At 42.3% G+C, this 27,958-nt stretch overlaps 2 protein-coding genes across 7 annotated transcripts in view; one reads left to right on the forward strand and one right to left on the reverse strand.

Annotated features, from left to right (window-relative positions):
- The window catches only part of shisa8b (shisa family member 8b), a 40,330-nt gene extending 17,322 nt beyond the window's left edge, over positions 1-23,008 (forward strand). The window contains exons 3-4 of the mRNA XM_060939834.1: positions 20,704-20,820; positions 22,285-23,008. Coding sequence (XP_060795817.1) covers positions 20,704-20,820; positions 22,285-22,763 — 596 coding nt within the window. The 3' untranslated portion in view covers positions 22,764-23,008. The remainder of the gene's footprint in view (positions 1-20,703; positions 20,821-22,284) is intronic.
- A 2,318-nt stretch (positions 23,009-25,326) lies between these two features.
- mrtfab (myocardin related transcription factor Ab) overlaps positions 25,327-27,958 on the reverse strand; it is a 50,549-nt gene continuing 47,917 nt past the window's right edge. For all 6 annotated transcript variants that reach the window (XM_060939826.1, XM_060939824.1, XM_060939827.1 and 3 more), the window contains one exon: positions 25,327-26,756. In XM_060939826.1, coding sequence (XP_060795809.1) covers positions 26,224-26,756 — 533 coding nt within the window. In that variant the 3' untranslated portion in view covers positions 25,327-26,223. The remainder of the gene's footprint in view (positions 26,757-27,958) is intronic.

Below are 27,958 nucleotides of genomic sequence, written 5' to 3' on the forward strand. Positions count from 1 at the left end.
AGGATAAAATATTTGAAGCTTAAAAAATTCCACACTACTGATTGAGACTGTTCAGTAACTGAAATTATTAGGGTTTTTTGTTGTTGTTGTTTGTTTCTTGAACTGAGAGACATAATCAGAAATATCTGCCACTAACATATAACCCCAAATCAGAAAACTGTGGGGCAGTATGTTGAAATTACAACTGAAAACAATGATTTGTAAATAATATTTGACCTGTATTGCACTCAAAACAATACAACAGCACGTTATTTGATGTTTTACCACATTAATTTTATTGTTTTTTGAAAATAAACTTTTACTTCAATTTTGATTCTTGCAACACTTTTCAAAACAGGTTGGGATGGTAAAGCATTTACCATTTTTTAAATGTTGTGATTCCTTCTCACAATATTTAAAAGATGTTTAGGAACTGAAGACACCAAGTGATGAAGTGTTTCAGGCGGCATTTTGTCCCATTCTTCCTGCAAACAGGTTTTAATGTGTGCAACAGTAGGGGTCGTCATTGTTATATTTTTGTTTTAAAATCCTCCACACATGCTCTATTGGGAACAGAGGGGATAGGCACCCTCTTCTTCCACAGTCATGCCACTGTAATGTGTGCAGAATATAGTTTTGCATTGTCTTGTTGAAATATCCCTGGAAAAGATGTCATCTTCATAGCAGCATATGTTGCTCCAAAATCTCAATGTACTTTTCTGCATTAATGCTGCCATCACAGAAGTGTTGGTTACCTTTGCCAAGGGCACTGATACAACCCCATACCATGACAGACCCTGGCTTTTGGACTTATTGCTGGTAACAGTCTGGATGGTGCTTTTCACCTTTGGTCTGGTGCACACTGCATCCATTTCTTCCAAAAAAGACCTGGAATACTATTTTGTCTGATGACAATGCATGCTTCCTTGGTGTGATGGTGCATCCCAGATGTTTTCAAACCCAGAGATGTCTATAGCACTTCTAGACACAGTTAACATAAGGCTTCCTTTTTGGCCCTTTTCCTTTCCTCAGCCCATCTTTGCTCTTCAAAGTCTAGGCCTTTCCTGGATACCGATTTTGTACCAAATCATGATTACAATCACCTGTTGGCATCACCTGTTTCAAATCACATAATTATTTCTAAATTGTTTTACCTCATTAATAGCCTGAATTTCCCCTGTCTGTATGTACAACCCCGATTCCAAAAAAGTTGGGACAAAGTACAAATTGTAAATAAAAACGGAATGCAATAATTTACAAATCTCAAAAACTGATATTGTATTCACAATAGAACATATCAAATGTCGAAAGTGAGACATTTTGAAATTTCATGCCAAATATTGGCTCATTTGAAATTTCATGACAGCAACACATATCTCAAAAAAGTTGGGACAGGGGCAATAAGAGGCTGGAAAAGTTAAAGGTACAAAAAGGAACAGCTGGAGGACCAAATTGCAACTCATTAGGTCAATTGGCAATAGGTCATTAACATGACTGGGTATAAAAAGAGCATCTTGGAGTGGCAGTGGCTCTCAGAAGTAAAGATGGGAAGAGGATCACCAATCCCCCTAATTCTGCGCCGACAAATAGTGGAGCAATATCAGAAAGGAGTTCGACAGTGTAAAATTGCAAAGAGTTTGAACATATCATCATCTACAGTGCATAATATCATCAAAAGATTCAGAGAATCTGGAAGAATCTCTGTGCGTAAGGGTCAAGGCCAGAAAACCATACTGGGTGCCCGTGATCTTCGGGCCCTTAGACGGCACTGCATCACATACGGGCATGTTTCTGTATTGGAAATCACAAAATGGGCTCAGGAATATTTCCAGAGAACATTATCTGTGAACACAATTCACAGTGCCAGCCGCCGTTGCCAGCTAAAACTCTATAGTTCAAAGAAGAAGCCGTATCTAAACATGATCCAGAAGCGCAGACGTCTTCTCTGGGCCAAGGCTCATTTAAAATGGATTGTGGCAAAGTGGAAAACTGTTCTGTGGTCAGACGAATCAAAATTTGAAGTTCTTTATGGAAATCAGGGACACCGTGTCATTTGGACTAAAGAGGAGAAGGATGACCCAAGTTGTTATCAGCGCTCAGTTCAGAAGCCTGCATCTCTGATGGTATGGGGTTGCATTAGTGTGTGTGGCATGGGCAGCTTACACATCTGGAAAGACACCATCAATGCTGAAAGGTATATCCAGGTTCTAGAGCAACATATGCTCCCAACCAGACGACATCTCTTTCAGGGAAGACCTTGCATTTTCCAACATGACAATGCTAAACCACATACTGCATCAATTACAGCATCATGGCTGGGTAGAAGAAGGGTCCAGGTACTGAACTGGCCAGCCTGCAGTCCAGATCTTTCACCTATAGAAAATATTTGGCACATCATAAAACGGAAGATACGACAAAAAAGACCTAAGACAGTTGAGCAACTAGAATCCTACATTAGACAAGAATGGGTTAACATTCCTATCCCTAAACTTGAGCAACTTGTCTCCTCAGTCCCCAGATGTTTAAAGACTGTTGTAAAGAGAAAAGGGGATGTCTCACAGTGGTAAACATGGCCTTGTCCCAACTTTTTTGAGATGTGTTGTTGTCATGAAATTTAAAAATCACCTTATTTTTCTCTTTAAATGATACATTTTCTCAGTTTAAACATTTGATATGTCATCTATGTTCTATTCTGAATAAAATATGGAATTTTCAAACTTCCACATCATTGCATTCTGTTTTTATTTACAATTTGTACTTTGTCCCAACTTTTTTGGAATCGGGGTTGTATATAGAAGGCCGAATGTGTAAGTCCGTCCTGGTAGTACATAGCCTCTCCAGCATTAGGACCCTAGTTGTCACCTCTCTGTGGTACCACACAGAAACTGGAGGCTTGCACCTTCAGGCTAATGCGGCTAGGGATCTTGGAGGAACTCAGCCCCCAGAGGTGTGATGTGCAGGCCCACCAGCATGTGGACATGTCCTGGCATCCACCAACTGAGCCCCAACTCTGGGTGAAATAGTGAAGACGCTGACAGCAGGGCGTTGGATGGTGTCAATGGCAGAAGAACTCTTGGAGCCAATGGCAAAGACACTGGATGGCATGCGGAGGAATCAGATTATTGGTAAATGGATGGCATTGCATGGCAAGTTAGTTGTCACTGTGGGGCAACCTTCCTACCCACCAAGTCGTTGCACCTTTGCGTACCACTTGGGCTCAGATGGGGCGGTCCAGAGAGAGAGAATAGCAGGGGCATTACGCCGTTCTGTCTACAACACCATGCAAGGCATTCTCTCAGGCGAGTGACATGGGAAAACCTATGGCAATGGAGTGAATGCGACGGCAGCAAGCCTAAGAAGCTGCACATAGGTGGCCCACACGTGATCGTCACAGTCATTACTGAATTTGAGCACCAGCAGGACTGAAGCAGCTGTGTGGGTGACCAGGCATCCCTTTTCAGGGATAGCATTGCCTGCCCCGTAAGGGGAGGCCCCAAGAAAAGGTGGGGTAAAGAAAGCGTTGTTCAGCCCTAATCCTGGCTGGCTGACTGCAGCCAGCGGGACTTCACAACAGTGGTGAGAAAAGCAAAAAGCTTAAAATGACAATCACAACATGGAATGTCAGAACGATGTTGGACGACAACTTGAGACCGGAACGCAGAACCGCTCTGATCTCAAAGGAGCGGGATCGATATGGGGTGGACATTGCTGCAGTTCAGGAGACACGAATTGAAGGACAAGGATAAATCCAGGAGAAGGAATATACTTTCTTCTGGATTGGCAAGTCAGAAGGCAGAAGAGATGCTGGGGTTGCACTGGCTATCGCCAACAGAATTGCAGATAGACTACCATTGCTCCTGACTGGGATATCTGAAAGGATAATGTCCCTGTGAGTTCCCCTCAGAAGCAGTCGTTACTTGACTGTTATCAATGTCTATGCCCCAACCATGTCATACTCAGACGAGGACGAAGAAGCCTTCTACCAGGAACTCATAAGAGTGGTAAACAAAGTCCCCACCGAGGACAAGCTACTGATCCTTGGAGACTTCAATGCCAGAGTGGGCATGGACAGCACTACATACAAAGGCGTCACTGGCAAGTTTGGCAGGGGTAAGAAAATCTCCACCACAAGTTGGCCTAGTGGTTAGCGTGTCCGCCTCTTGATCGCGAGTTCTACTCGCAGTCGGGTCATACCAAAGACCATCATAAAAATGGTAGCTATTGCCATCTAACAAGGCATGTTGCAATACAGATGTGAGTCAAACTCTTGCGGTTACCAGAGGACTAGCCCTCCACTGTAACCCTAGCTATGTAATAGGCAAGAGGCCGAGGAGATTGGCGCTGCCCTATGCGCCATATGGTGTGGGAAGGACTTCAGAAGAAAAACTCCAGTGGAGAACTCTTGCTGAACTTCTGTACCCAACACATGCTGTGCATTACCAACACTTTCTTCTGACAGCCCGATAAGAACTTCTACACGTGGATGCATCCTCGCTCCAAGCACTACCATCTGCTGGATTATGTACTGACTAGAAAGCAAGAAATGTCAGAGGTTCTGTCAACAAAGACAATGTGAGGAGCGGAATATTCTACAGATCACTATATGGTAAGATGTCAGCTTAGACTTAGGCTGGCACTGCCTAGGAGAAAGTGAGGAAGTGCCTAGGGGGAAGGAGGAATTTCCTAGAAGGAGATTGCCAGAACAATCACTAAAAACCTGAATGTGAACAAACTGGCCATAGATGAGTACCAGCAACGCTTGGCAGCTGCCCTCTCCTCTAGCCTAGATGATATATCCCTTTTCACAGGGGGTCAGGATGACACTGAAGAACACTGGTGTGATCTAAGGGAGATTGTTTACTCTACAGCGTGCAAGGTGCTGGGCTACTCTAGCCACAAGACTCCTGACTGGTTCTGGGAGCACGGCGAGGCTATCCAGAATCTCCTGGACGAGAAGCGCAAACCATTCAACTGCAATCTGAAGGAAAATTCAGACAGGAGCAAGGCATCCTTCAATGAAATCAAAACCAAAGTCCAATGGGAGATAAGAGCTTTGAAGAACGACTGGTGGTGCAAACAAGCACAAAGGCTGCAGGAAATGGCAGATAGACATGACTACCGTAGCCTTTTCGACAGACTGAAAGCAATTTATTGACCTAAGTGTAATGCAGTGACCCCCGTGAAGTCGGCTAATGGAAGAATACTGTGCACGGACATTGAGGACATACATGCAAGGTGGAAGGAACACTTCTGCACCTTGCTCAACCAGCAAGGCACTGCCAACCCTGAAGCATGCCGCTGGTTAGAAAGGAGGCAAACCAGAGAGGATCTGTGTGACGATATTTCCATGGAGGAGCTTGATAGGGCACTCAGGAGTACCAGTTCTGGAAAGGCACCTGGGCAAGATGGAATTCTGCCCAAGGTGCTAAAGCATGGTGGATGTGCTCTGAGAGAGCATCTGCTAAGACTCTACAATGCCTGCTGGCACAACATGTGCTTGCCGCAAGATTTTAAGGATGCTCTGATTGTCACCATCTATAAGAAGAAGGGAGACAGGAGTGAGTGCAGGAACCACCGTGGCATTTCGCTCCTCTCAATTGCAGGGAAAATCCTGGCCAAAATCATTCAGAACAGACTCAGAACCATCACTGAGGAAGTTCTACCAGAGAGCCAGTGTGGTTTTAGATCTGGTAGATCCACTACAGACATGATCTTCATCCTGCAACAATTACAGGAAAAGGCGTCTAAGCAGCATCAACCATTGTATGTTGTCTTTGTGTACTTCTCAAAGGCCTTTGATACTGTGGATAGGGAAACACTATGGAAGGTCCTGGAAATGTATGGGTGCCCAGATAAACTTGTGAATGTTATCAAACTCTTCCACGACGGAATGACTGGAAAAGTGTCAGCCAGTGGTGTGCCCAGCGATGCATTCACTGTTAATCATGGCGTAAAACAGGGTCGTGTCCTTGCTCCTACGTTGTTTTCCCTCTATCTAACTGCAGTACTGGAAATGATGAGCATCAACCTGAACAAGGGAGTGTACATCAGGACCAGGTCAGATGGAGGACTCTTCAACTTGGCCCGACTACGAGCGTCATCCAAGACAAGAGAGCATTGTCTGAGAGAGCTTCTCTATGCAGATGACTCTGCCCTGATCACCACTGATGTATATGCTATCCAGGAAGTTGTCGACAGATTTTCCTTTGTTGCAGAACTGTTCGGGCTCCGTATCAATGTCTCTAAAACTGAATGTACCAACCCTCTCCTGACTGTCCCATTGATGAAAGAGAACCCCAAGATGTGCTACTCAATGGTGCAGTACTGAAGAAATCTCATCACTTCACCTACCTTGGCAGCACAGTGACCAATACTAACTCATCTGATCTTGAGGTGGAAAGGAGAATTCAAGCAGCTACCAAAGCCTTTGCAGCCTCGCAGAAGAAACTCTGGAGCTGCCAGGACATTGGGCGATCAACTACAATCAAAGTTTACAAGGCTGTTGTACTACCAGCCCTGCTGTATGCAACAGAATGCATGACCCTGTATTGACACTACATCAAGAAGCCAACAAGAGTACAACTCTGGCGCCTCCGCCAAATCCTGGGCATTAAATGGCAGGATAGGGTACCTGACGTTGAGGTGCTAAGGAGAGCTGAATCAGTCAGTGTCGAGGCACTCATCATTGCTTTCCAACTTTGATGACTTGGCCACGTCTGCAGGATGGGGGACTCGAGACTGCCTAAAGAAGTACTGTACTGTGAACTTAGCCGAAGTTGGCATATGCAGGGCGGGCAAAAGCTGCGATATAAAAATGTGATCAAATGTCACATGAAAAATGTGGGAATGAGCATCCCCATGTGGGGAGATGCGGCTGACTGCATAAAGTGGCGACACCTCGTGAGAGAATCAATCAATGTCATTGAGCTGAAAAGACTGAAAGAGTATGAGAGAGCACACGAAAGAAGACACTTGACTATGGATCAAACAAGTTTCATTTGTCCACACTGCGTCTGCCGCTGCCACTCTCAAACGGGCTTTGTGGCTCACATGCGGGCCTGCCAAAACTAACCTGACAGCACAGTCATCGTATCGATGGACAGCCGAAGAAGAGAATTATTTCTAAATTGTTTTACCTCATTGATAGCCTGAATTTCCCCCCTCCCAACTTTTTTTGGAATGTGTTGCAGGCCTGAAGTGCAGGAATGGATGTATGTTAATACATGAAATGAAGTTGACTAGGGCAGCACGGTGGTGTAGTGGTTAGCACTGTTGCCTCACAGCAAGAAGGTCCTGGGTTCGAGCCCAGCTGCCAACGAGGGCCTTTCTATGTGGGGTTTGCATGCTCTCCCTGTGTCTGCGTGGGTTTCCTCCGGGGGCTCCGGTTTCTCCCAAAGGTATGCAGGTTAGGCTAATTGGTGGCTCTAAATTGTACGTAGGTGTGAATGGTTGTTTGTGTCTATGTGTTGGCCTTGCAATGACCTGGCGACTTGTTCAGGGTGTACCCTGCCTCTCGCCCATAGTCAGCTGGGATAGGCTGCAGCTTGCCTGCGACCCTGTAGAACAGGATAAGTGGCTACAGATAATGGATGGATGGAAGTTGACCAGAGAAAACAAGAAATACCTTGGGTTCATACTGTCTGTAATGAAATACAAGTCAAAGTAAATTTAGAAATCATTTCTTTCTTTCTTTCTTTGCATTTTCCATACCATCCCAACTTTTTCTGATTTGGGGTTGTATTATTTAAGAAGTTACAGTGTTTCAGGAGCCTCTTTCTTTGCCCTTTTCTACTCTGCCCCCATTTCATCTTCTCTGTCAGGTAAACTTTCTTTCATCCCTCAGTGTTCTACTTTAGCAATGCTCTTCTTTTCTATGCTTCTTCCTGCCCATCCCCCCTCCTGCCTCTGCCAAGCTCCCCACAGAAAATAAGCAAGTATCTACAACCTTAGTTACAGTACATATTTCTTTCCCCCTATCATATCCCTCAGCATGAAAAAAAATCTTACCACCACAGACAGGAATTCTCATAGAATCATGTAGTGACTAAAGTAGTCTGGTTAAAAAAAAAATCAAATGAACATAATTTCCCCAAATATACGTAGTCTGAAGTTCTATAGTATCACAGTTACACGTGAGGCTAATATTAGTGAGGCTTATAATCATCAGTTTGGAACTGTGCAAAATGCATGCTTACAATATCTGTTAAATAAGCACAGACTTGCTTATACACTATGTAGCCAAAAGTATGTGATTTTTGAACACCCCATTTCAGACTGAAGAAGGTTTTCCACTAGATTTGGTGCATGGCTGTGGGGATTTGCCCATTCAACCACAAGAGCATTAGTGAGATCAGGCACTGATGTTGGGTGAGAAGGCCTGGTACACGGGAACTTGTAATGCTATAGCATACAAAGACACCCTATATGATTGTGTGCATCCAACTTTGTGGCAACAGTTTGGAGAAGAAATACATATGGAATGGTCAGGTGTCCAGATACTTTTGACCATATAAGTATATATTTTAGGTGATGTGGGTGGTAGAAATGGGCAGCTGGACTTGCTTGAAGATTCTTGAAAACGTTTCACCTCTCATCCAAAAGGCTTCCTCAGTTCTGTCTGACTAATAGGGAGTATCAGATATTTATCCTCTCCTGGATCAGAATCAGAATTCTGATGACCAGCTCATCTAAGGTGTCATTGAGGCATCATGTTGGTGTGGGTCACTGGAGGCTGGGTGTGAACGGCGAGTCATTAGGGTGATCAAAGGATTGTCCGTTAGGGTGATCAATGGCAATCTGACTCTCTCTGTCCTCCTGTGAGTCACTGAAAACAGCTGGGTCCTGGCGTACACCCAGCCATCTGGGAAGACCACACCAACATGATGCCTCAGTCACTACGTTTACATGCACATAGAGAGAATCGAATTTCTGCCGTTGCTCGACTGAAATCGAAGTTCAAAATGCCATGTATACACCTTAATTCGGCTGAAATTGAACCGAACTTGATTTCTCGGAATCGAGCTACACGACCTAGTTTATGCGATTTCTGCCGAGCTACATTAGTGCATGTATACCCTATCGAGCTAGTTGTCGAGCTACTTCCGGAAGTGACGAGTGACGAGACCACAAGCGGGAAACACAACAGCCTCGGTCGGCATGACAACGAATCATGACAACGGCATGAATCTTTTCTTTTTGTGGCATTGTTTGCACTGTTAAAATTTAGCTCACTTATTGTATCACCAAATACATCTGTACAGCTGTTGCATAGCTGTGAATTGTGTACATAAACAAGTCATTGTATTTGTGTGTGTGTGTGTGTGTGTATGTATGTGTATGTGTAATATATATATATATATATATATATATATATATATATATATATATATATATATATGTCCAACATCTGAAGAATGTCAATAAAAACAAAACAATTGAACTTTTTGTGTGTTTATTAAGACATAAGTTAAATTGTAAGCAAAAAAAATATTTTTTTGTAAGCAAAAAATGGACTTTAGAAAAATATTATTGTGCAAAATAAGTTGTCTTACAAAACAGTGGTCTGCGCCGGACAGTTTGTAGCCATACAGTCTGTTAGAGCAAGCCTAACAGCTTGAACACGGAACTGCTAGTGTTGCCAGATTGGGGGTTTTAAATGCATTTTAGCGGATTTGAACATGCTTTGGGCTGGAAAACGTCAGCAGTATCTGGCAACACTATAGCTCTTCTTCATGACGACAACCGGAAGTGTACCAACACGATGGGGCGTGTAGCGCCACGTGTGGCTCGGGTGCACAATGCACCTTGCACAATAGCCCGATTTCACTTGTGCATGTAGGATTGGATTTCTCTGGCACCCCTGCTGGGACCCTTTGCTCGATTACCGACAGCAGCTCGATTTGGACGTGCATGTAAACGTAGTCAATGACACCTTAGATGAGCTGGTCATCAGAATTCTGATTCTGATCCAGGAGAGGATAAATATCTGATACTCCCTATTAGTCAGACAGAACTGAGGAAGCCTTTTGGACGAGAGGTGAATAGTGTTGCCAGATACTGCTGACGTATTCCAGCCCAAAACATGTTCAAATCCGCTAAAATGCACTTAAAACCCCCCAATCTGGCAACACTGGAGGTGAAACGTTTTCAAGAATCTTCAAGCAAGTCCAGTTGCCCATTTCTACCACCCACAGTTTACTATGACCTGGATGATTGAGAATCTTCACAGACATTTTAGGTGATGCAGAAATGTGATAATGTTCATTTAAGGCCACACTGAACGATGAAAAGTTAAATAAATAAAATACATACTAAACGAGCGGCACGGTGGTGTAGTGGTTAGCGCTGTTGCCTCATAGCAAGAAGGTCCGGGTTCGAGCCCCATGGCCGGCGAGGGCCTTTCTGTGCGGAGTTTGCATGTTCTCCCCGTGTCCACGTGGGTTTCCTCCGGGTGCTCCGGTTTCCCCCACAGTCCAAAGACATGCAGGTTAGGTTAACTGGTGACTCTAAATTGACCGTAGGTGTGAATGTGAGTGTGAATGGTTGTCTGTGTCTATGTGTCAGCCCTGTGATGACCTGGCGACTTGTCCAGGGTGTACCCCGCCTTTCGCCCGTAGTCAGCTGGGATAGGCTCCAGCTTGCCTGCGACCCTGTAGAACAGGATAAAGCGGCTAGAGATAATGAGATGAGATGAGACATACTAAACGTGTATACAGTGGTGCTTGAAAGTTTGTGAACCCTTTAGAATTTTCTATATTTCTGCATAAATATGACCTAAAACATCATCAGATTTTCACACAAGTCTGAAAAGTAGATAAAGAGAACCCAGTTAAACAAATGAGACAAAAATATTATACTTGGTCATTTATTTATTGAGGAAAATGACCCAATATTACATATCTGTGAGTGGCAAAAGTATGTGAACCTTTGCTTTCAGTATCTGGTGTGACCCCCTTGTGCAGCAATAACTGCAACTAAACGTTTCCGGTAACTGCTGATCAGTCCTGCACACCAGCCTGGAGGAATTTTAGCCCATTCCTCTGAACAAAAGAGCTTCAACTCTGGGATGTTGGTGGGTTTCCTCACATGAACTGCTCACTTCAGGTCCTTCCACAACATTTGGATTGGATTAAGGTCAGGACTTTGACTGGGCCATTCCAAAACATTAACTTTATTCTTCTTTAACCATTCTTTGGTAGGACGACTTGTGTGCTTAGGCTCGTTGTCTTGCTGCATGACCCACCTTCTCTTGAGATTCAGTTCATGGACAGATGTCCTGACATTTTCCTTTAGAATTCACTGGTATAATTCAGAATTCATTGTTCCATCAATGATGGCAAGCCGTCCTGGCCCAGATGCAGCAAAATGGGCCCAAACCATGATACTACCACCACCATGTTTCACAGCTGGGATAAGGTTCTTATGCTGGAATGCAGTGGTTTACTTTCTGCAAACATAATGCTTCTCATTTAAACCAAAATTCTATTTTGGTCTCATCCATCCACAGAACATTTTTCCAATAGCCTTCTGGCTTGTCCACATGATCTTTAGCAAACTGCAGACGAGCAGCAATGTTCTTTTTGGAGAGCAGTGGCTTTCTCCTTGCAACTCTGCCATGCAGACCACTGTTGTTCAGTGTTCTCCTGATGGTGGACTCATGAACATTAACATTAGCCAATGTGAGAGAGGCCTTCAGTTGCTTAGAAGTTACCTTGGGGTCCTTTGTGACCTCGCCGTCTATTACACGCCTTACTCTTGGAGTGATCGTTGTTGGTCGACCACTCCTGGGGAGGGTAACAATGGTCTTGAATTTCCTCCATTTGTACACAATCTGTCTGACTGTGGATTGGTGGAGTCCAAACTCTTTAGAGATGGTTTTGTAACCTTTTCCAGCCTGATGAGCATCAACAACGCTTTTTCTGAGGTCCTCAGAAACCTCCTTTGTTTGTGCCATGATACATTTCCACAAACATGTGTTGTGAAGATCAGACTTTGATAGATCCCTGTTCTTTAAATAAAACAGGGTGCCCACTCACACCTGATTGCCATCCCAATTGATTGTAAACACCTGACTCTAATTTCACCTTCAAATTAACTGCTAATCCGAGAGGTTCACATACTTTTGCCACTCAGAGATATGTAATATTGGATTATTTTCCTCAGTAGATAAATGACCAAGTATAATATTTTTGTCTCATTTGTTTAACTGGGTTCTCTTTTGGCCCTTTTCCACTACCCTTTTTCAGCTCACTTCAGCTCGCTTCAGCCCGACACGGCTCGCGTTTCGACTACCAAAAACCAGCACAACTCAGCTCGTTTTAGCCCTGCTTAGCCCCTAAAACTCGCACGGTTTTGGAGTGGGGCTGAAGCGAGCCAAAGCGAGCCGAGTGAGGCTGGGGGCGTGAGCAGACACTCCCCTGTGCACTGATTGGTGAGGAGGAGTGTCCTCACATGCCCACACACGCCCCGCGAGCGCGCTGGGATCTGTAAACACCGCAAACCCGGAAGGAGAAGAATTACGAATTGCGAGAATTTCTGAAGCCTTATGCGCCTCGCCTCATCTATACGCTCTTGCCAGTATCTGTTGGCGTTGTCGGTGACAACAAGCCACAGCACCAAGACCAGCAACACTAACGACTCCATGTCCTCCATGTTTATTGTTTACTATTCGGGTCGTGAGACTACCGCTTAAAAGCTCACTGTCACTGTTTGCGCTGCTTAACGACATCACCTGACGTCCACCCACTTTCGCTAACTCCACCCAATGTGTCCACCCACTTCCAGCCAGCACGGTTCAGCGCGGTTGTAGTCGAAATGCAACTCCAACAGCCCCGCTCAGCCCGACTCAGCACGGCACGGCTCAGCCCGACTCAGCCGCGTTTGTAGTGGAAAAGCGGCATTTATCTACTTTTAGAACTTGTGTGAAAATCTGATGATGTTTTAAGTCATATTTATTCAGAAATATAGAAAATTCTAAAGCGTTCACAAACTTTCAAGCACCACTGTATGTCAATCAATACGTAAGCTTCTCTCACTCATCTTCATTAACAGCTGATATCTGCGCAGAGTCCGAGCTGATGCAGTGATCACCATACACACAGAGTTTGCCCTGACAATTATCTAGGCATTAATGTCCTTGAATTCATATTCAAGAGCTTGAATTCATGCTCATGTTTATGAGTGTGCAAAATATGTGTGGATCCATCCGTGATCCATATATGCAGGGTGGCCTGATGCACACATTAATAAATGTGCACATGTGCCCATCTGCTCCTCATCACAGTCTTTCCTGCATAGAAGGCCTGTTAGTGTGCCATTACAGCCATGTCCAATGGGTCTGAGAGCTTCAGGGCACAATAGTTGCGTCTAGTGTGAGATGATGGGATTATGCTGAGGACAGTGAGTAGCAGTATACACACACACACACACACACACACCATGTCTTTCTGTTCCGTATCTCTACTGCACACACACAATGTCCAACTCGGTTTACATTCAAACCCAAAATTCAAAAACAAACAAAACCTGGATGGATATTTGCCTTATAAGCATATAAACAGTTAATCTTGTATGTGTTTGTATGCCGTGACTGTAAGGTTATACCCCTGACTCAGTAGCTCTGTGTTTCCGGGGTGGGGTGGGGGTGTTTTTTGAAAAAACAAACAAACAAACTCCCACAATATTTTGTATTCTGGAAATTCAAAAATAAATCTTGTAAGTAGGACATGAGAAGAAGGGGAAAAAAACACCTAATATTAACCCACCAGGACTTAAAAAAAGGGTTTTGATTTACTTCATAACACTTAATGAGGACATTTTTATTTTTTGTATAGCACAATCATAAATTTACTTTGATGCAGTCTGATGGAAGTTACTCGGGTTGAAAAAGACCCGGCTCCTGAGATATGCCTTGGTCTGACAGCTGCCTAATTAACCCCTACTTTTATCCTGCATCATTATCAAACAGTGGAGGGGGCTGGCTTAGAGAGAGGCAATGGCAAATGTGGATGGTGCCGGTAGTGTTACAGCTGTTGGGTTCAAGCATGGATTTCTTTTACCACTCTGTCCAGAGGGTGTTTTGCAGTATATGAAACAGGTTTCAGTGTATGAAATTAGGTTTCAAAAATAGGAAAATATCTCGTAGCTAGATTAATTTCATAAATTACTTGATGAGATAAAAATCATTGATCATAAAAGCATAGAAACATTAATCTTGTCATTTGTGTACCTAATAAGACATTAATATAGACCTACAACAACTATAGCTCTAATTGTTTGGCTGCTTAGTCTTAAAGAAATGTTGATGCTAAAGGTATAAAATTCAGAATTTTAAATTCATATTTCCGCCACAATTTTACTGTGCTGTTTTCATAATGCATATCTAAATAGTAGGTATATAACAAATTGATGCACTGAAGAATGTGCTTGTGGTTTTTGTAAGCCTTCCTTTAGAAAACTAAATATCTTCCTTGCCATCAACAGGAAGCGGTAGCATAATTCTTTGAAGATATGATGCAGGTTGGCCCGGAAAAAACACTGTGCACATTGATCATAGCTCACCACAGTGCTATGTTTAATGAGACATGACTAATAATCAATGGAAAACATGAAGTAAAACAGCAGCCAACATTCACTAATTGAATCAGTGGCCTGTCCATGTTAGCAGACAAGTGTGGAAGTAGGCCATTCAGACTGGAGCAGAGCTCTCAGCGTGGCCTGTGCCACATTTGTGTGTCAATATATGACATGGCAGGCAAGCAGAGCAAAACAGCACTATTATGCCTCAAACCAGCAAAGACACCAAATTTAAACCTGTCCCTAGTGTTTGTGCCTTTTTTTTTTTTTTAGTATCACCTTGTAAAAGTAGCACAAAATTATAATCTACTTTATTTGATTGTTTTGCTGAGCATAATCATACACAGAGACAAACAAATAGCAAGGCTTATTTGGAAACCAAATATTTTATTACCATAGTTCTAAATATATGAATAGGTAAGACCACAAGTCTCAGTACACATTTGTTTATTCAGAAGATGCAAATAGTTCTCCTAAGTGATGTTTTTATAGTCTGTAAGGCTGTTGTGTCCTCATTCAGAGATGCTGCTGAACTACAGACTTCCCCACTAGAGCACTTTCTCACAACCTAGATCCATGCATACATTCAAACCCATAACAGAAGAAAAAGGGGCATAATCTAAATTAAAAATCATAAATTGCAGAAGGACGAAAATAAATTATGCTCCGTCAAGCTGGTTTACCACAACACTTACTTATGGAGTTTTATAACCTTCACAGAGGACAAATATAAAAATTCATGTTAATGTGCTGGTCATTACAAACATACTTGTAATACACACACTTGCTGCTCAATTTATTAGGTACAACTACCATATGATTTGCTGTCTGTCCCCCATCTTTTGCTATGTACAATTTGTCTACCTTTCCCATCAGAACAAAAGGAGCCACCACTTGGCCAAGTTTACATTAGACCATATCTGTCTCGTTTTCTTCGCGGATGCACTGTCCGTTTACATTAAAACGCCGGGAAACGGGAATCCGCCAGGGTCCACGTATTCAATCCAAATCGTGTCTGGTCCGGTGCTGTGTAAACATTGAGAATACGCGGATACGCTGTGCTGAGCTCTAGCTGGCGTCGTCATTGGACAACGTCACTGTGACATCCACCTTCCTGATTCGCTGGCGTTGGTCATGTGACGCGACTGCTGAAAAACGGCGCGGACTTCCGCCTTGTATCACCTTTCATTAAAGAGTATAAAAGTATGAAAATACTGCAAATACTGATGCAAATACTGCCCATTGTGTAGTTATGATTGTCTTTAGGCTTGCCATCCTTCCACTTGCAAGTGGTAAGTGACGCGCATGCCCGACGTGCACTGAGATCACACACACAGCGGCTCAGTCCCAAATCACTGCTCGTGCGCTATACTCGCGCGCTCTGTGAGCTGCGCAGGGCCGGAGTGCGCACCCTCCAGAGGGCACTCGCTGTTCAGGGTGGAGTGACTTGGAGCGCAGGATGCCTGCGGAGCCGAGCGTATCCGTGTATTGGCGTTGCTATGTGCACGCAAATCGTGTATTGGCGTTGCTGTGTGCACACTAATCGTTTTAAAAACGTTAATCTGATGATCCGCTGATACGGTCTAATGTAAACCCCACCTAAATGTTATTGGGGTGATGGCCCATTCTTAGCAGAGCTGTGACACTGACATGGTAGTATGATAGGTGTACCTGATAAAATGGCAAGATACTCTAAAGGTAAGTCTACTTGAGTCACCCAAACTGGAGTTAAGTCAACCTATATTGTCTAGTAGAGCTGGACACAAAATATAGTGAATATATTGCAACACATTTTTTTTGTTAGTACATTTGCTATAAATAATAAAACATGGGTAAAAAGTGTCCTAAATTAATCAGAACAAACCTTGCTTTTTATGCCTTGATTCATCAAAACACCATAAAACTTATCTGGAACTTTAGAAATTAGTCTGCTGACATTTTTTAAATACATCGTTCATAATACGGTTTATTGGAGTATTGTAGGCTTCTGTATTGGAAACCTTGCAATGACAATTACCAAACTATTGTCCAAATATTGCAGTGTTTTTATACCTCAGTCCATCAGAGGTGACATGACCAACTGAAGACATTTCAAAAACATGTGTGGTGGTCAAGAGAAGCTGAAGTGTAGAATATTCACTCTGAATGTTTGTCTTTGTAAGGCAATGTTGGTTAAAATGCCTTATTCCAAATGGTGGGGTTGCTTTTATCAGCTGCATCTTTGTTCAGCAGGGCCTGACCCAAGGGTCCTGAGAACATGACTATGTGCTTTGGGCTTGTACAAAGCCCAAACAATTGATGTGGTCACTGAAATGATGAGCTAGGCTGTGGCGATTTGAGGGTGCCATATGTCCAGTCCCTTTGTCCATGTTGGTTTCTAGTTTCTGAAACTTGCTCTCTTGTCTAGCTCACAGGGTACATTTCACAGGGTTGATGTACACATGTCCAGCACTGCAGGCTATGCCACACTTGGTGTCATCAAGAAACCAGATTGGCAGAGAGAAACCCTATGTTCTGGCCTAGGTATCCCACTGCCAGGATTGAGGTATCAATGATAGCTGCAGATTGGGTTGATTGTTCTAATGCAATCAAGTTAGCAGCCACAGAGTTCTGAAAGGACTCCAAAAAGTAAGAAAATTACACTTACTGTAGCTGTGAAAAGACAACAGGATTCGATCACATGATGGAAAGGGTACCTGTAGCACTAACCACAGTTACAAATTGTTATGCATATAGTTCCACAGCGTATGTGAGGTCCGACATACAGTGGTTCTTGAAAGTTTGCGAACCCTTTAGAATTTATATTTCTGCATAAATATGACCTAAAACATTATCAGATTTTTACACAAGTCCTAAAAGTAGATAAAGAGAACCCAGTTAAATAAATGAGACAAAAATATTATACTTGGTCATTTATTTATTGAGGAAAATGATCTAGTATTACATATCTGTGAGAGGCAAAAGTATGTGAACCTCTAGGATTAGCAGTTAATTTGAAGGTGAAATTAGAGTCAGGTGTTTTCAATAAGTGGAATGACAATCAGGTGTGAGTGGGCACCCTGTTTTATTTAAAGAACAGGGATCTATCAAAGTCTGATCTATACAACACATGTTTGTGGAAGTGCATCATGGCACGAACAAAGGAGATTTCTGAGGACCTCAGAAAAAGCGTTGTTGATGCTCATCAGGCTGGAAAAGGTTACAAAACCATCTCTAAAGAGTTTGGACTCCACCAATCCACAGTCAGACAGATTGTGTACAAATGGAGGAAATTCAAGACCATTGTTACCCTCCCCAGGAGTGGTCGACCAACAACGATCACTCCAAGAGTAAGGCGTGTAATAGACGGCGAGGTCACAAAGGACCCCAGGGTAACTTCTAAGCAACTGAAGGCCTCTCTCACATTGGCTAATGTTAATGTTCATGAGTCCACCATCAGGAGAACACTGAACACCAATGGTGTGCATGGCAGGATTGCAAGGAGAAAGCCACTGCTCTCCAAAAAGAACATTGCTGCTCGTCTGCAGTTTGTTAAAGAACAAGTGGACAAGCCAGAAGGCTGTTGAAAAAATGTTTTGTGGATGGATGAGACCAAAACAGAACTTTTTGGTTTAAATGAGAAGCGTTATGTTTGGAGAAAGGAAAACACTGCATTCCAGCATAAGAACCTTATCCCATCTGTGAAACATGGTGGTGGTAGTATCATGGTTTGGGCCTGTTTTGCTGCATCTGGGCCAGGACAGCTTGCCATCATTGATGGAACAATGAATTCTGAATTATACCAGCGAATTCTAAAGGAAAATGTCAGGACATCTGTCCATGAACTGAATCTCAAGAGAAGGTGGGTCATGCAGCAAGACAATGACCCTAAGCACACAAGTCGTTCTACCAAAGAATGGTTAAAGAAGAATAAAGTTAATGTTTTGGAATGGCCAAGTCAAAGTCCTGACCTTAATCCAATCAAAATGTTGTGGAAGGACTTGAAGCGAGCAGTTCATGTCAGGAAACCCACCAACGTCCCAGAGTTGAAGCTGTTCTGTATGGAGGAATGGGCTAAAATTCCTCCAAGCCGGTGTGCAGGACTGATCAACAGTTACCGGAAACGTTTAGTTGCAGAATTTAATAATTTATTGCTGCACAAGGGGGTCACACCAGATACTGAAAGCAAAAGTTCACATACTTTTGCCACTCACAGATATGTAATATTGGATCTTCCTCAATAAATAAATGACCAAATATAATGTTTTTGTCTCATTTGTTTAACTGGGTTCTCTTTATCTACTTTTAGGACTTGTGTGAAAATCTGATGTTTTAGGTCATATTTATGCAGAAATATAGAACATTCTAAAGGGTTCACGAACTTTCAAGCACCACTGTACAAAATCAAATCAAAATTTTCTACACACAAATATACACTATAAAGAGCTGGAAACAGCACTAAACAAATGTAATATTAAGTGTAACAACCTAATATTCTTACAATCAGGGGCGCAGATACATTTTTTGAACTGGGGGGGACAAAGCTGCCAGCAAACCAACCCCAACCCCACCATGTGTTGTCAACATGTGTTGACTTTCTAACTATGCCTGTGTGTTGCGTGAACGGCAGTCAGTCAACAACTCTTCGCAAAGTTTCCTTATGAAACAATATGCTCGCTGAAATTATGGCAGGGAACACCAGATTAAACATTAAAACTGCCTTCTGAGCACTGTATCTACAGGCTACCACCGAAAGAAGGAGGCTACCAGAAAGGCATCTCTACTCCGTATGATTTTACTTTCACTACGACATTACTTTGAACAGACTATCAAAAAATTGCAGGATGATATGATAAAGTAAGGCACAGTTTACTTACAGTCGTTGTTTTTTTAAAAAACGATGCAATCGTTTTCTGCCTTTTCGGTTTGGCACCCTTCATCATACCGTGTTGGGGTCCTGAACTAGGAGCTGTCCCCGATATGCCTGTCAAACTTGTTGTGGGTAACCATAGCAACCAAGCTCGAGCTCGCAACCTGTGCAGCTCAACCAACCGAATATCAGTCTTTGTTTTGTTTTATGTGAGCTGTTGCAACTATGTCTGTACTGCTGTGCACCTCAATAAACCGAATGGTAATTAGTCTTTTGATTTTTCCGTGAGGTTTGCCTTATGCAAAGAAAGACAGCATAGACGTTTTTTCCTCCCTATAAGTGGGGGGGACCGAACGAGGTGAATTTAAATCTGGGTGGGACGAATCCCCCCGTCCCCCCTCTATCTGCGCCCATGCTTACAATGTATCAGTAATCTCAGTTACACTTTGTACAGTTGTATAAGGAAATTGGCTAACGAGTTTTTTTTCTAAGCAGAAAAAGCCCCAAGCTTAGAGAATCTTGGAGAACTTGCCACAGTTCTTCTTGAGACTTTGACTATCACACTTGCTTGTTTTTGCAGCTAAATCACTGAGCCAGCATTGATTTTATGTCTGAAAAGTGGTCTATTATGCAGAGCATTTTTTAAGGATTTTCCACTAGGAAACCAATTGGTCTGGGCAATACAATCACAGGCCCCAGAGTCCATGCGGCTACACCGCTGCGGCATATTCTGTGATGCAAATTGCCGCATTACGAATCCTCGTTTCAGCCAGCATAATATCAACATAGTTAATGCAGTGCCAAGTTTTCCTTGTTAAATGTATACTTACATGGTACTTGGTTAATTAATTGCAACTGATTGAACCAAATGATAAGACATAACTTGGTTTAAAATTTGGTCTCCCAGTGAAGCTGGTTTGGCATTGACTAGGAGACCATTTGGTCTCCCAGTAACTATGTTAAAAAATGCTCTGCTATTATGTAATATGTTACTTTCTTTACTGGCAGACATTTACCTGTAATTTCTGTTCATTTTCATTGGTATACAAGATGCCCATGTGGTTCTCACTGCCTCTGGCATTTATTTCACCCCATTAGGAGGGTTTAAATAAAATATGTGCAAAAAATAAAACTGCAGTAAGTTAACATAAATTGAAGATGGGTCTACCGGAGCACAAAAATATCTTAAAGTAGACAAGTCGGCAACAAAGTAATGAATTTCACTAACCACAGATTAATCAGTAATATGACATGTTTTTAAAGCTACAAAAGTCACTTGCTCTTGCTTTCTCCTATTCCAGAGCAGTATCACCTCAGCAGCACAGCATTCAGCCCGACAGTTGGACACACTCATCCCCAAAGCAACAGTAGTCTCTCTGGCCTCACACACAACAAGTACTCCTCACTGAAGGCTGTTGGTAAGAGACTGGATGAATATGGTCTGTCAATCATTGGAATACTAGAAACCCAGCCTAGCTCTACTGTGCTATTTACATTTTAATCAGATCCTTTTGATGGTTATCATGCAGTTCAGTTATCATTTATTCATTTGATTTAACATTCTGTGGCAGCAAAGAATTATATAAAGCCTTTCATAGAGTTTTTACTTCATGCAGCATTTGTATCAGAGCTGTTACCAAAACTTAGGGTTTTCAGGCACTGGCTACACATACCAATTTATAAAACAGGACTTGAAACACATCTCAAGACACCTGATGCAGAGTTATAGTTACTATATCTCACTCAGTATCTATGATAATGCTGATTCAGTTATAACGTCAAATCAGCACTATTTCCTGACACAAAAAGAACCAGAGAGCTATAACAGGTTATCCTGTGCCTTTAATAAGCTCTTATCAGAGCACTTTCTGCTTGATTGCAAAGTGTTTTGTCAATTTCTTTTGCAGCTAAATACTTCAAGCTTGATATGTATAATATAATAAATACAAATAATGGCTCTATTTGTGGTTTTATGTCATACCCTATTTATCAACTGACACAAATAAAGAAACACATTCAAGTAGTACATGTATGTATGACAGTGGAAATTAGCAGCTCTAGATTATTGTATTATTTGTTTACTAGAACTGGCAAACTTAATTTTAAGGTAACACATAATATGTAATGTAGAATGCCATTACATTTACCAGTTTTCAGTTGACTAAATTTTAAACCTAATAGCCAGCTTTAGCTCGTTGTTCATCTGATAGAATTCACAAAGCAGCTGACACAATGATGCTAAATTGTGATAAACCTTTGAAAGCATCTGTAAACCTGAGTGTCTAAGTCAGGATACTAAGGGGACAATAATAAACACTCAGTGTTTAGCGCAAATTGCAGGTGTTGGGGGGGGGGGGGGAACAGACATACGGTTTCATCCATAAGAAAGCATTTTATTTTCATGAATAACTACAGTAGTTATAGATATTACAGCACAATGCCATGAAAGGAAGTTCTAACAAGAGTCAGTACAGCCATTCATTGTACCGTCAGTTAATCTATTGGCACGAGTACACTTCCTCCCCAACAGTGAAAACCTAAACAAATAAACACTGAGAACATAATGAGTAGAGACAGAGAGCAGCTTCCAGGTCAACTCATGTAGAGAGAGGTAGCTCATGTCTGAGGAATGACCTTAATGCTCTGATGCACTAATCTGAAACGACACCACTGCTCCATGTGTTTGTTCATGGCACTCAGGAATAATAAAAGTTGAACTTTTAATTTCTAACTCCGTGTAAAGCCCATATTACACCAAGGCAAAAGGGCTCAACTGGCAGTTTACGAAGTTCATGATTTCATTTCAAACCTCAAGGGACTTTGTCAATTATTAGTGTGGCCAGTTCTCTTCAAACTTCTCTCTATCTCTCTCCATCTCCCAGCAGATACAGCCAGCAGAGGTTACTATAAGAGCTATCCACTTATGGACTTTTCTCAATACCAAACTACTCCTGCACCATTTCAACCCATCCCAGTGCACCAAAAAGACAAGTCCTTTTTCCATCAAGATGAGCCCTACATGCACCAGGCTCTGCCTTCCCATGACAACATCCACTCTGCTCTTTCTATTTCCATCCCCACTAACCGACCTGAGAGGAGCTGTATTCGAAAGACCAACACTCATTCCTTACACCTAAGCTCAAGCTTCACAGCGTGTGACTCAGTAAACCGACACGTCCATCGGCAGACCTCACACCCTGGACACCCTAGTCGCAGGCAGACCTACGCCAACAGAAGGCAATACAGCACAGAGATGCTTCCTGAGCTTTTCTCACAGCCCATGTCCTACAAAGGACCTTCACCCTACCCTCAGAAACAGAAGAGCTTTCATACCAACAGCAAGACAGAGGTTACTGTCTAAGAGTCATCAGTTGTTTCATTTTATTTACAGACACACCAATGATATAGCTCTCTTACCACAGCTGCTTAGCTTCCCATCAGGTTCCTCTGGCTTCAAAAGTTCAGTCTCTGTCCTCTGTTCCTTATGTCTCTGCTATAGCACACTGTCCCACAAGCACAGAGCCAGGACAGAAGTTTGCAGCCTGGAACACTAGAATGCTCCTGAAGATTACATTAATGCTACAGAGATAATGCCACCATTACATCAGCCCTAGGTCTACCTTCACAGGTGATGACAGTGTGAATTATTCATCATTTTGGGGATTCATTATTGAGAAAAACTCCACATAGTAATATAATTCATTTGTTCGGCTAACCCCAGGCAGAAGGCAACGTTGAATTGAGTAGGTGTTGATCAGGTCTCCTTCAAAGACGTACGTAAGAAGCCTGGGACGTGAAACTGAAGCTAGAGGGACACATTCTTTGTGGGGCTTATGAGATCTCCTTGTTTTCTTGGGTCATGTGGTCAGTAAAAGGCAGTGCTAAAACAGTCTGCAGGTTATAGTATTACAGATTACACATATTACATTGTGGTCATACTGTAAATTAATACAAGAGTAGTCAGTAACCTCATTTCTTTTCTCCAAGTCTCATCTGAGCTCCTCCTTATGAGAGTCAGAAGCAATTGAGCCCTCACTGTGATGCTGAGTCACATTTTCCTGAACTGTTCTTACACATCCAGCTCTCCGCAAGGGAAGACATCTCCAATTACAATTCCCATTTGTTGATCTTATGACCTAGAGCAATAATCTGGAACTGTGAAATCTCTTTCCACTATGCGCAAGACACTTTTGCTCAGAGATCTCACCAGACCTCTGACAACTGTGACATGCCAGTTTGCAAGGACAGATGAAGAATCAAGTTGCTCCATTATTAAATACAACTTATGCAAAGGTGAAATGATGAGTTTTAGTGACAGGTGACTTCCACCTTCTCACCTTTTAACTCAGTTTATGACCAGGATTAAGCAGTGTGTGTGCATCCATTTCCTAAACCAACACTGACTCACCTGTTGTGGTGGACTAGAATCTCACAAGATTATCCTGAAATCTAGGGATAGGCTGGTGGCGAGAACGTTAAAGATTCCTCGTAGATTTCTGCATTTCAAGAACATTTTATCAACAACAAAGACTGTTTAATTTTATACAATTTATAAAATGTTTGTAGTATTCAGAATATATAAAGTGCTTCCAATAATCTCCAGTATTAACATTTGCTCAGACCTCCTAACTCTGTGAACATCACATTTGTGCATTTTTGTAACCTTAAATATACATTTCATGATTCTACACATGAATATTTGTGTGGACAGCATGTGAATTACAGATTACGCTACACTTGTAAAACAACTTTGTAAGAGATTGAGATATGATGGAGTGTTTCCCTGTCAGAAAGGTTTCCAAGTAGAACCCCTTTTGGGAGATAAAAATAAACCCTTAAATATCCAATGATCCTGAAAAGAACCTATGAAGAACCATTTTATCTGAACTGTATTACATGTTATGTATATACCATTATATCTTGTGTACATACAATTATTACAATAATCTTTTAATTAAGGGCTTTTCAGAACAATTAAAAGTAAATCTTGTATGCAACCTTATTAGCAAAAGTAGTAATATCTAGAGCTACAATATTTGCACTGAATGCTTAGAGGACAGTGATGACAATTCAGAAATTATCGAAGCTGAAAATGTTTGTAATGGCACAAAAACAAAAGACCGAATGCAAAGGGTTTGTAGTAAAATTTAGTAATTGGTCTGAAAATGTCAAAAGAAGGGCACCACACAGTGCACCGAATGTGTAACAAAATCAATTTTGCCCTTAAAAGGTCAGATCTCTGCCAAATCCCTCTACCAATGCCTAAATACCTGTTTGAATATGACAGTTACTCATAGTGTATAATATATATATCAGTCTGAGTGTTTCTGTGCAGAATGTGAACTCAATGTCTGTATAACAAATATGCTAACCATGGTTATAGAAGAACTGTATACAGCAAAATATGGCAAAAAAAAATTCTTAGTCACTTATTTGTACATTGCACTACATGGTCATTTTCAGAATAAAATTATTCTAACGGTTACAAATTCTTTAATATCTCTGACCCCCCCCCCAAAAAAAAAAAAAAAAAACCCACTGAACTAAGGTTACATACAATACCACACACACTGCTGTACTAAACAGTATATGGGAACAGAATTGCTGTTATAATTTTAAATCTTCTGCATGGCAGTATATAGTTCTGCTAACCTGCTAATGTGCAGATGTCCACATCCTTAATTCTAAACACACATTTCCAAGTCCTTTCTGCTGCTTGAGCGGGCAAAAAGTTCAAATGTTACCAGTGTTTCAGCACATAGCCCATTTACGAAGAGGCAAAACACCTCTGGTTCTCATGTAGGGTGCCAAATTGCGCCCTCTGTTGGGCAGGTTGGGTACTGCAGAAGAAGAAATGCGCTCTAACGGGTTATTTCCTCACCAGAGAGAATGCAAAACTGACACAAAATAATGCAAAACTAAAATTCATTTATGTATTTTATTTTTTGTTTTTGTTTCTTTTTAAAAAATAACAATTTTCAAATATTATGAAATCTGAATCCCAAACCTGACATCCAGTAGCTAAATGTAATCAGTGAAGAGAAAGGCTTTAGTCAATAACATGTACCTCAAATACAGCAATGCATAGAGCAAGGTGAACATCACCAAACCCAGTTCCCAGCAGAGTTTTTTCAGTTGGAGGTTTCCTTAGACCAGAATACTGGTCAGGTCAGCATAAGTGCAAAGTTGAAAAGCACTGGTGTTTTGGAAGCTATTCCAAAGCCAGTCTTAGAAATTAGGTGAAGAGTATCTCTCTGCTTAATCCTTCTTCCCATTATGTGCCCATGTCTCTCAGTGCCAGCAGGGAAAATTGGGTGGAGTGACAGCAATATGGCATGGGAGGTAACTCACATAGCTAAACACCGTCTTTCTGGATATCTCCAGAAAATCCTGACATTTAAAAATCGGCAGGATTCAAATACTATTTATTCAGGACAATAAGCAACCAGCTGTGTGAGCTTAAAACCCTCATTACACAGTCACCCCAACAGCTGGTGCAACCATTTATTTGGAGGGTTTTTTCAGGGTTTTTTTTTGGGGGGGGAGAATACATTAGTTACTCTTTTTGGACAGGAGGTGAATACAGTGCACTGTACCATGTTTATGTTTGGTTCAGAGTGTAAGGGGTAATACTCAGTGCTTTAGTAGACGTATTAAGCAAGTGAATGCTTAAATATACACCAGTTTAAATGGTTTAGCATTTGAAACAGCATGTATGTTGGTGCGTGTGTGTGTGTGTGTGTGTGTGTGTAAAGGCTGTGCACTGTATACGAGTAAAGGTGCTAGGTTGCATTGTATCTGCTAAGCAATTAAGACCAAATCTACAAACAAGAGTCCCAATGGAGCTGCAGGTCTGAACTGTCCAAAAAGTCTGCTGAGAAAACACTGGGAGGTGTGTGTGAACTCAGAGGAACTAGGACTGTCCCTCCCGCATTGCTCCCTCCTCCCATGGATAAATCCAGCCAGTCCATACCATCAAGCACGGGGTCTTCAAAGTCCAGGCTGGTGGGATGGGGGGAGAAGCTCAGCTCACTTGTGTCCATTGGGGAATGGGGATGATCGAGAATACTAGAAGTGCTCAGCATTTGGTTGTGGAGGTCGTCGATCAGGGTCAGCGGACCATCAGGTTCCACACCAAGCAGCGGTGACCCCGTGGTGCTCTCCAGGAAGTCCTCCAGACGGCCACTTCCTGAGCAGGACTGATGCTGTGCGTCAGGAGGCTGATGGGAAGGGGTGGGGGCAGTTGGAGAAGTGGGGGGTGAGAGATGAAGCGGAGAGGATGGAGGAGAGGGGGGGTTGGAGTGCAGCTCTGAGAGAGAAGGGTCTGGATTGGCCTTGAATCCTGCTGAGATTTCTGGTTCAGAAAGAGGGAGAAGACAGCAGATAATAAGAGGCATGAAATTCTTCATTATTTATGAATGCATGTTTCTTTATTAACTATAGGCACATTTAGAAGAAGAAACCTTTGTCACATGCACACTTCAAGCACAGTGAAATTCATCCTCTGCATTTAACCCATCTGAAGCAGTGAGCACACGCACTCAGAGCAGTGAGCAGGCACACCAGAGCGCCCGGGGAGCAGTCAGGGGTCAGGTACCTTGCTCAAGGGCACCTCAGCCCAAGGCCACCCCACGTCAACCTAACTGCATGTCTTTGGATTGTGGGGGAAACCGGAGCACCCGGAGGAAACCCACGCAGACACGGGGAGAACATGCAAACGCCACACAGAAAGGCCCTCACCGGCCGCTGGGTTCGAACCCAGAACCTTCTTGCTGTGAGGTGACCGTGCTAACCACTACACCACCGTGCCGCCCACTGAGATGCTAGAACCTTTTTAAGATCTAAAGGTTCTGGAACAATCTATGAGAACAACATGAGTTCCTGTGTTGCATTCCTCTACACTGCATGGACCATGACCATGTATGTAAAATAACAAGTGATGCAAACTAACCAAGTCATTGTGTCACAAGGTACAGCAACACACTGAAGGTTCTGCTGTTCTTTATTATTTCACTTTCTTAGATGACTTATCACTGATGTAATTTTTCTAAACCAGCCATCTGAGCACAGAGCAATTTCATGCTTTTAGCCTTTTTTTTGGTGAACGTGGACAGCATACTACCAGAAGCGAGTTCACAATACACCCTTTTTCTTTTCACTCATCCCTTCTATACAAATACGACATTTTATTTTTTTCTTGGTGCGGTTTCCATCAAATCCTGCGCTCTGATTGGCTGGCGAGCAGGTCCGTATCCAACGGTACGGACCCCAGTTACGGACCTCTGGCGACTCACTCGTTCACAACAACAAAGATTGTAGCATTTTTTTGTCAACATTTATCTTTTTTTAATAAAGATTTATTTATAAGATTATCAAAAATCTTATAAATTTTTGCCAGCATTTCTCAGGAAAATAGCATTAATTTTACAGCATGGATAATGATAATGACAGTCTTCACAGCGAAAGCAAGTTTTACTACCCTGAGGAAGAAGAAATAAAATAAAACATTTCAGGAGAAAGCTAAAAACCTCTACTTGCTAACGCCGAGCAAAAATA

The sequence above is a fragment of the Neoarius graeffei genome, chromosome 14 (genome assembly GCF_027579695.1).
Source record: "Neoarius graeffei isolate fNeoGra1 chromosome 14, fNeoGra1.pri, whole genome shotgun sequence".
Taxonomy (NCBI): Eukaryota; Metazoa; Chordata; class Actinopteri; order Siluriformes; family Ariidae; genus Neoarius; species Neoarius graeffei.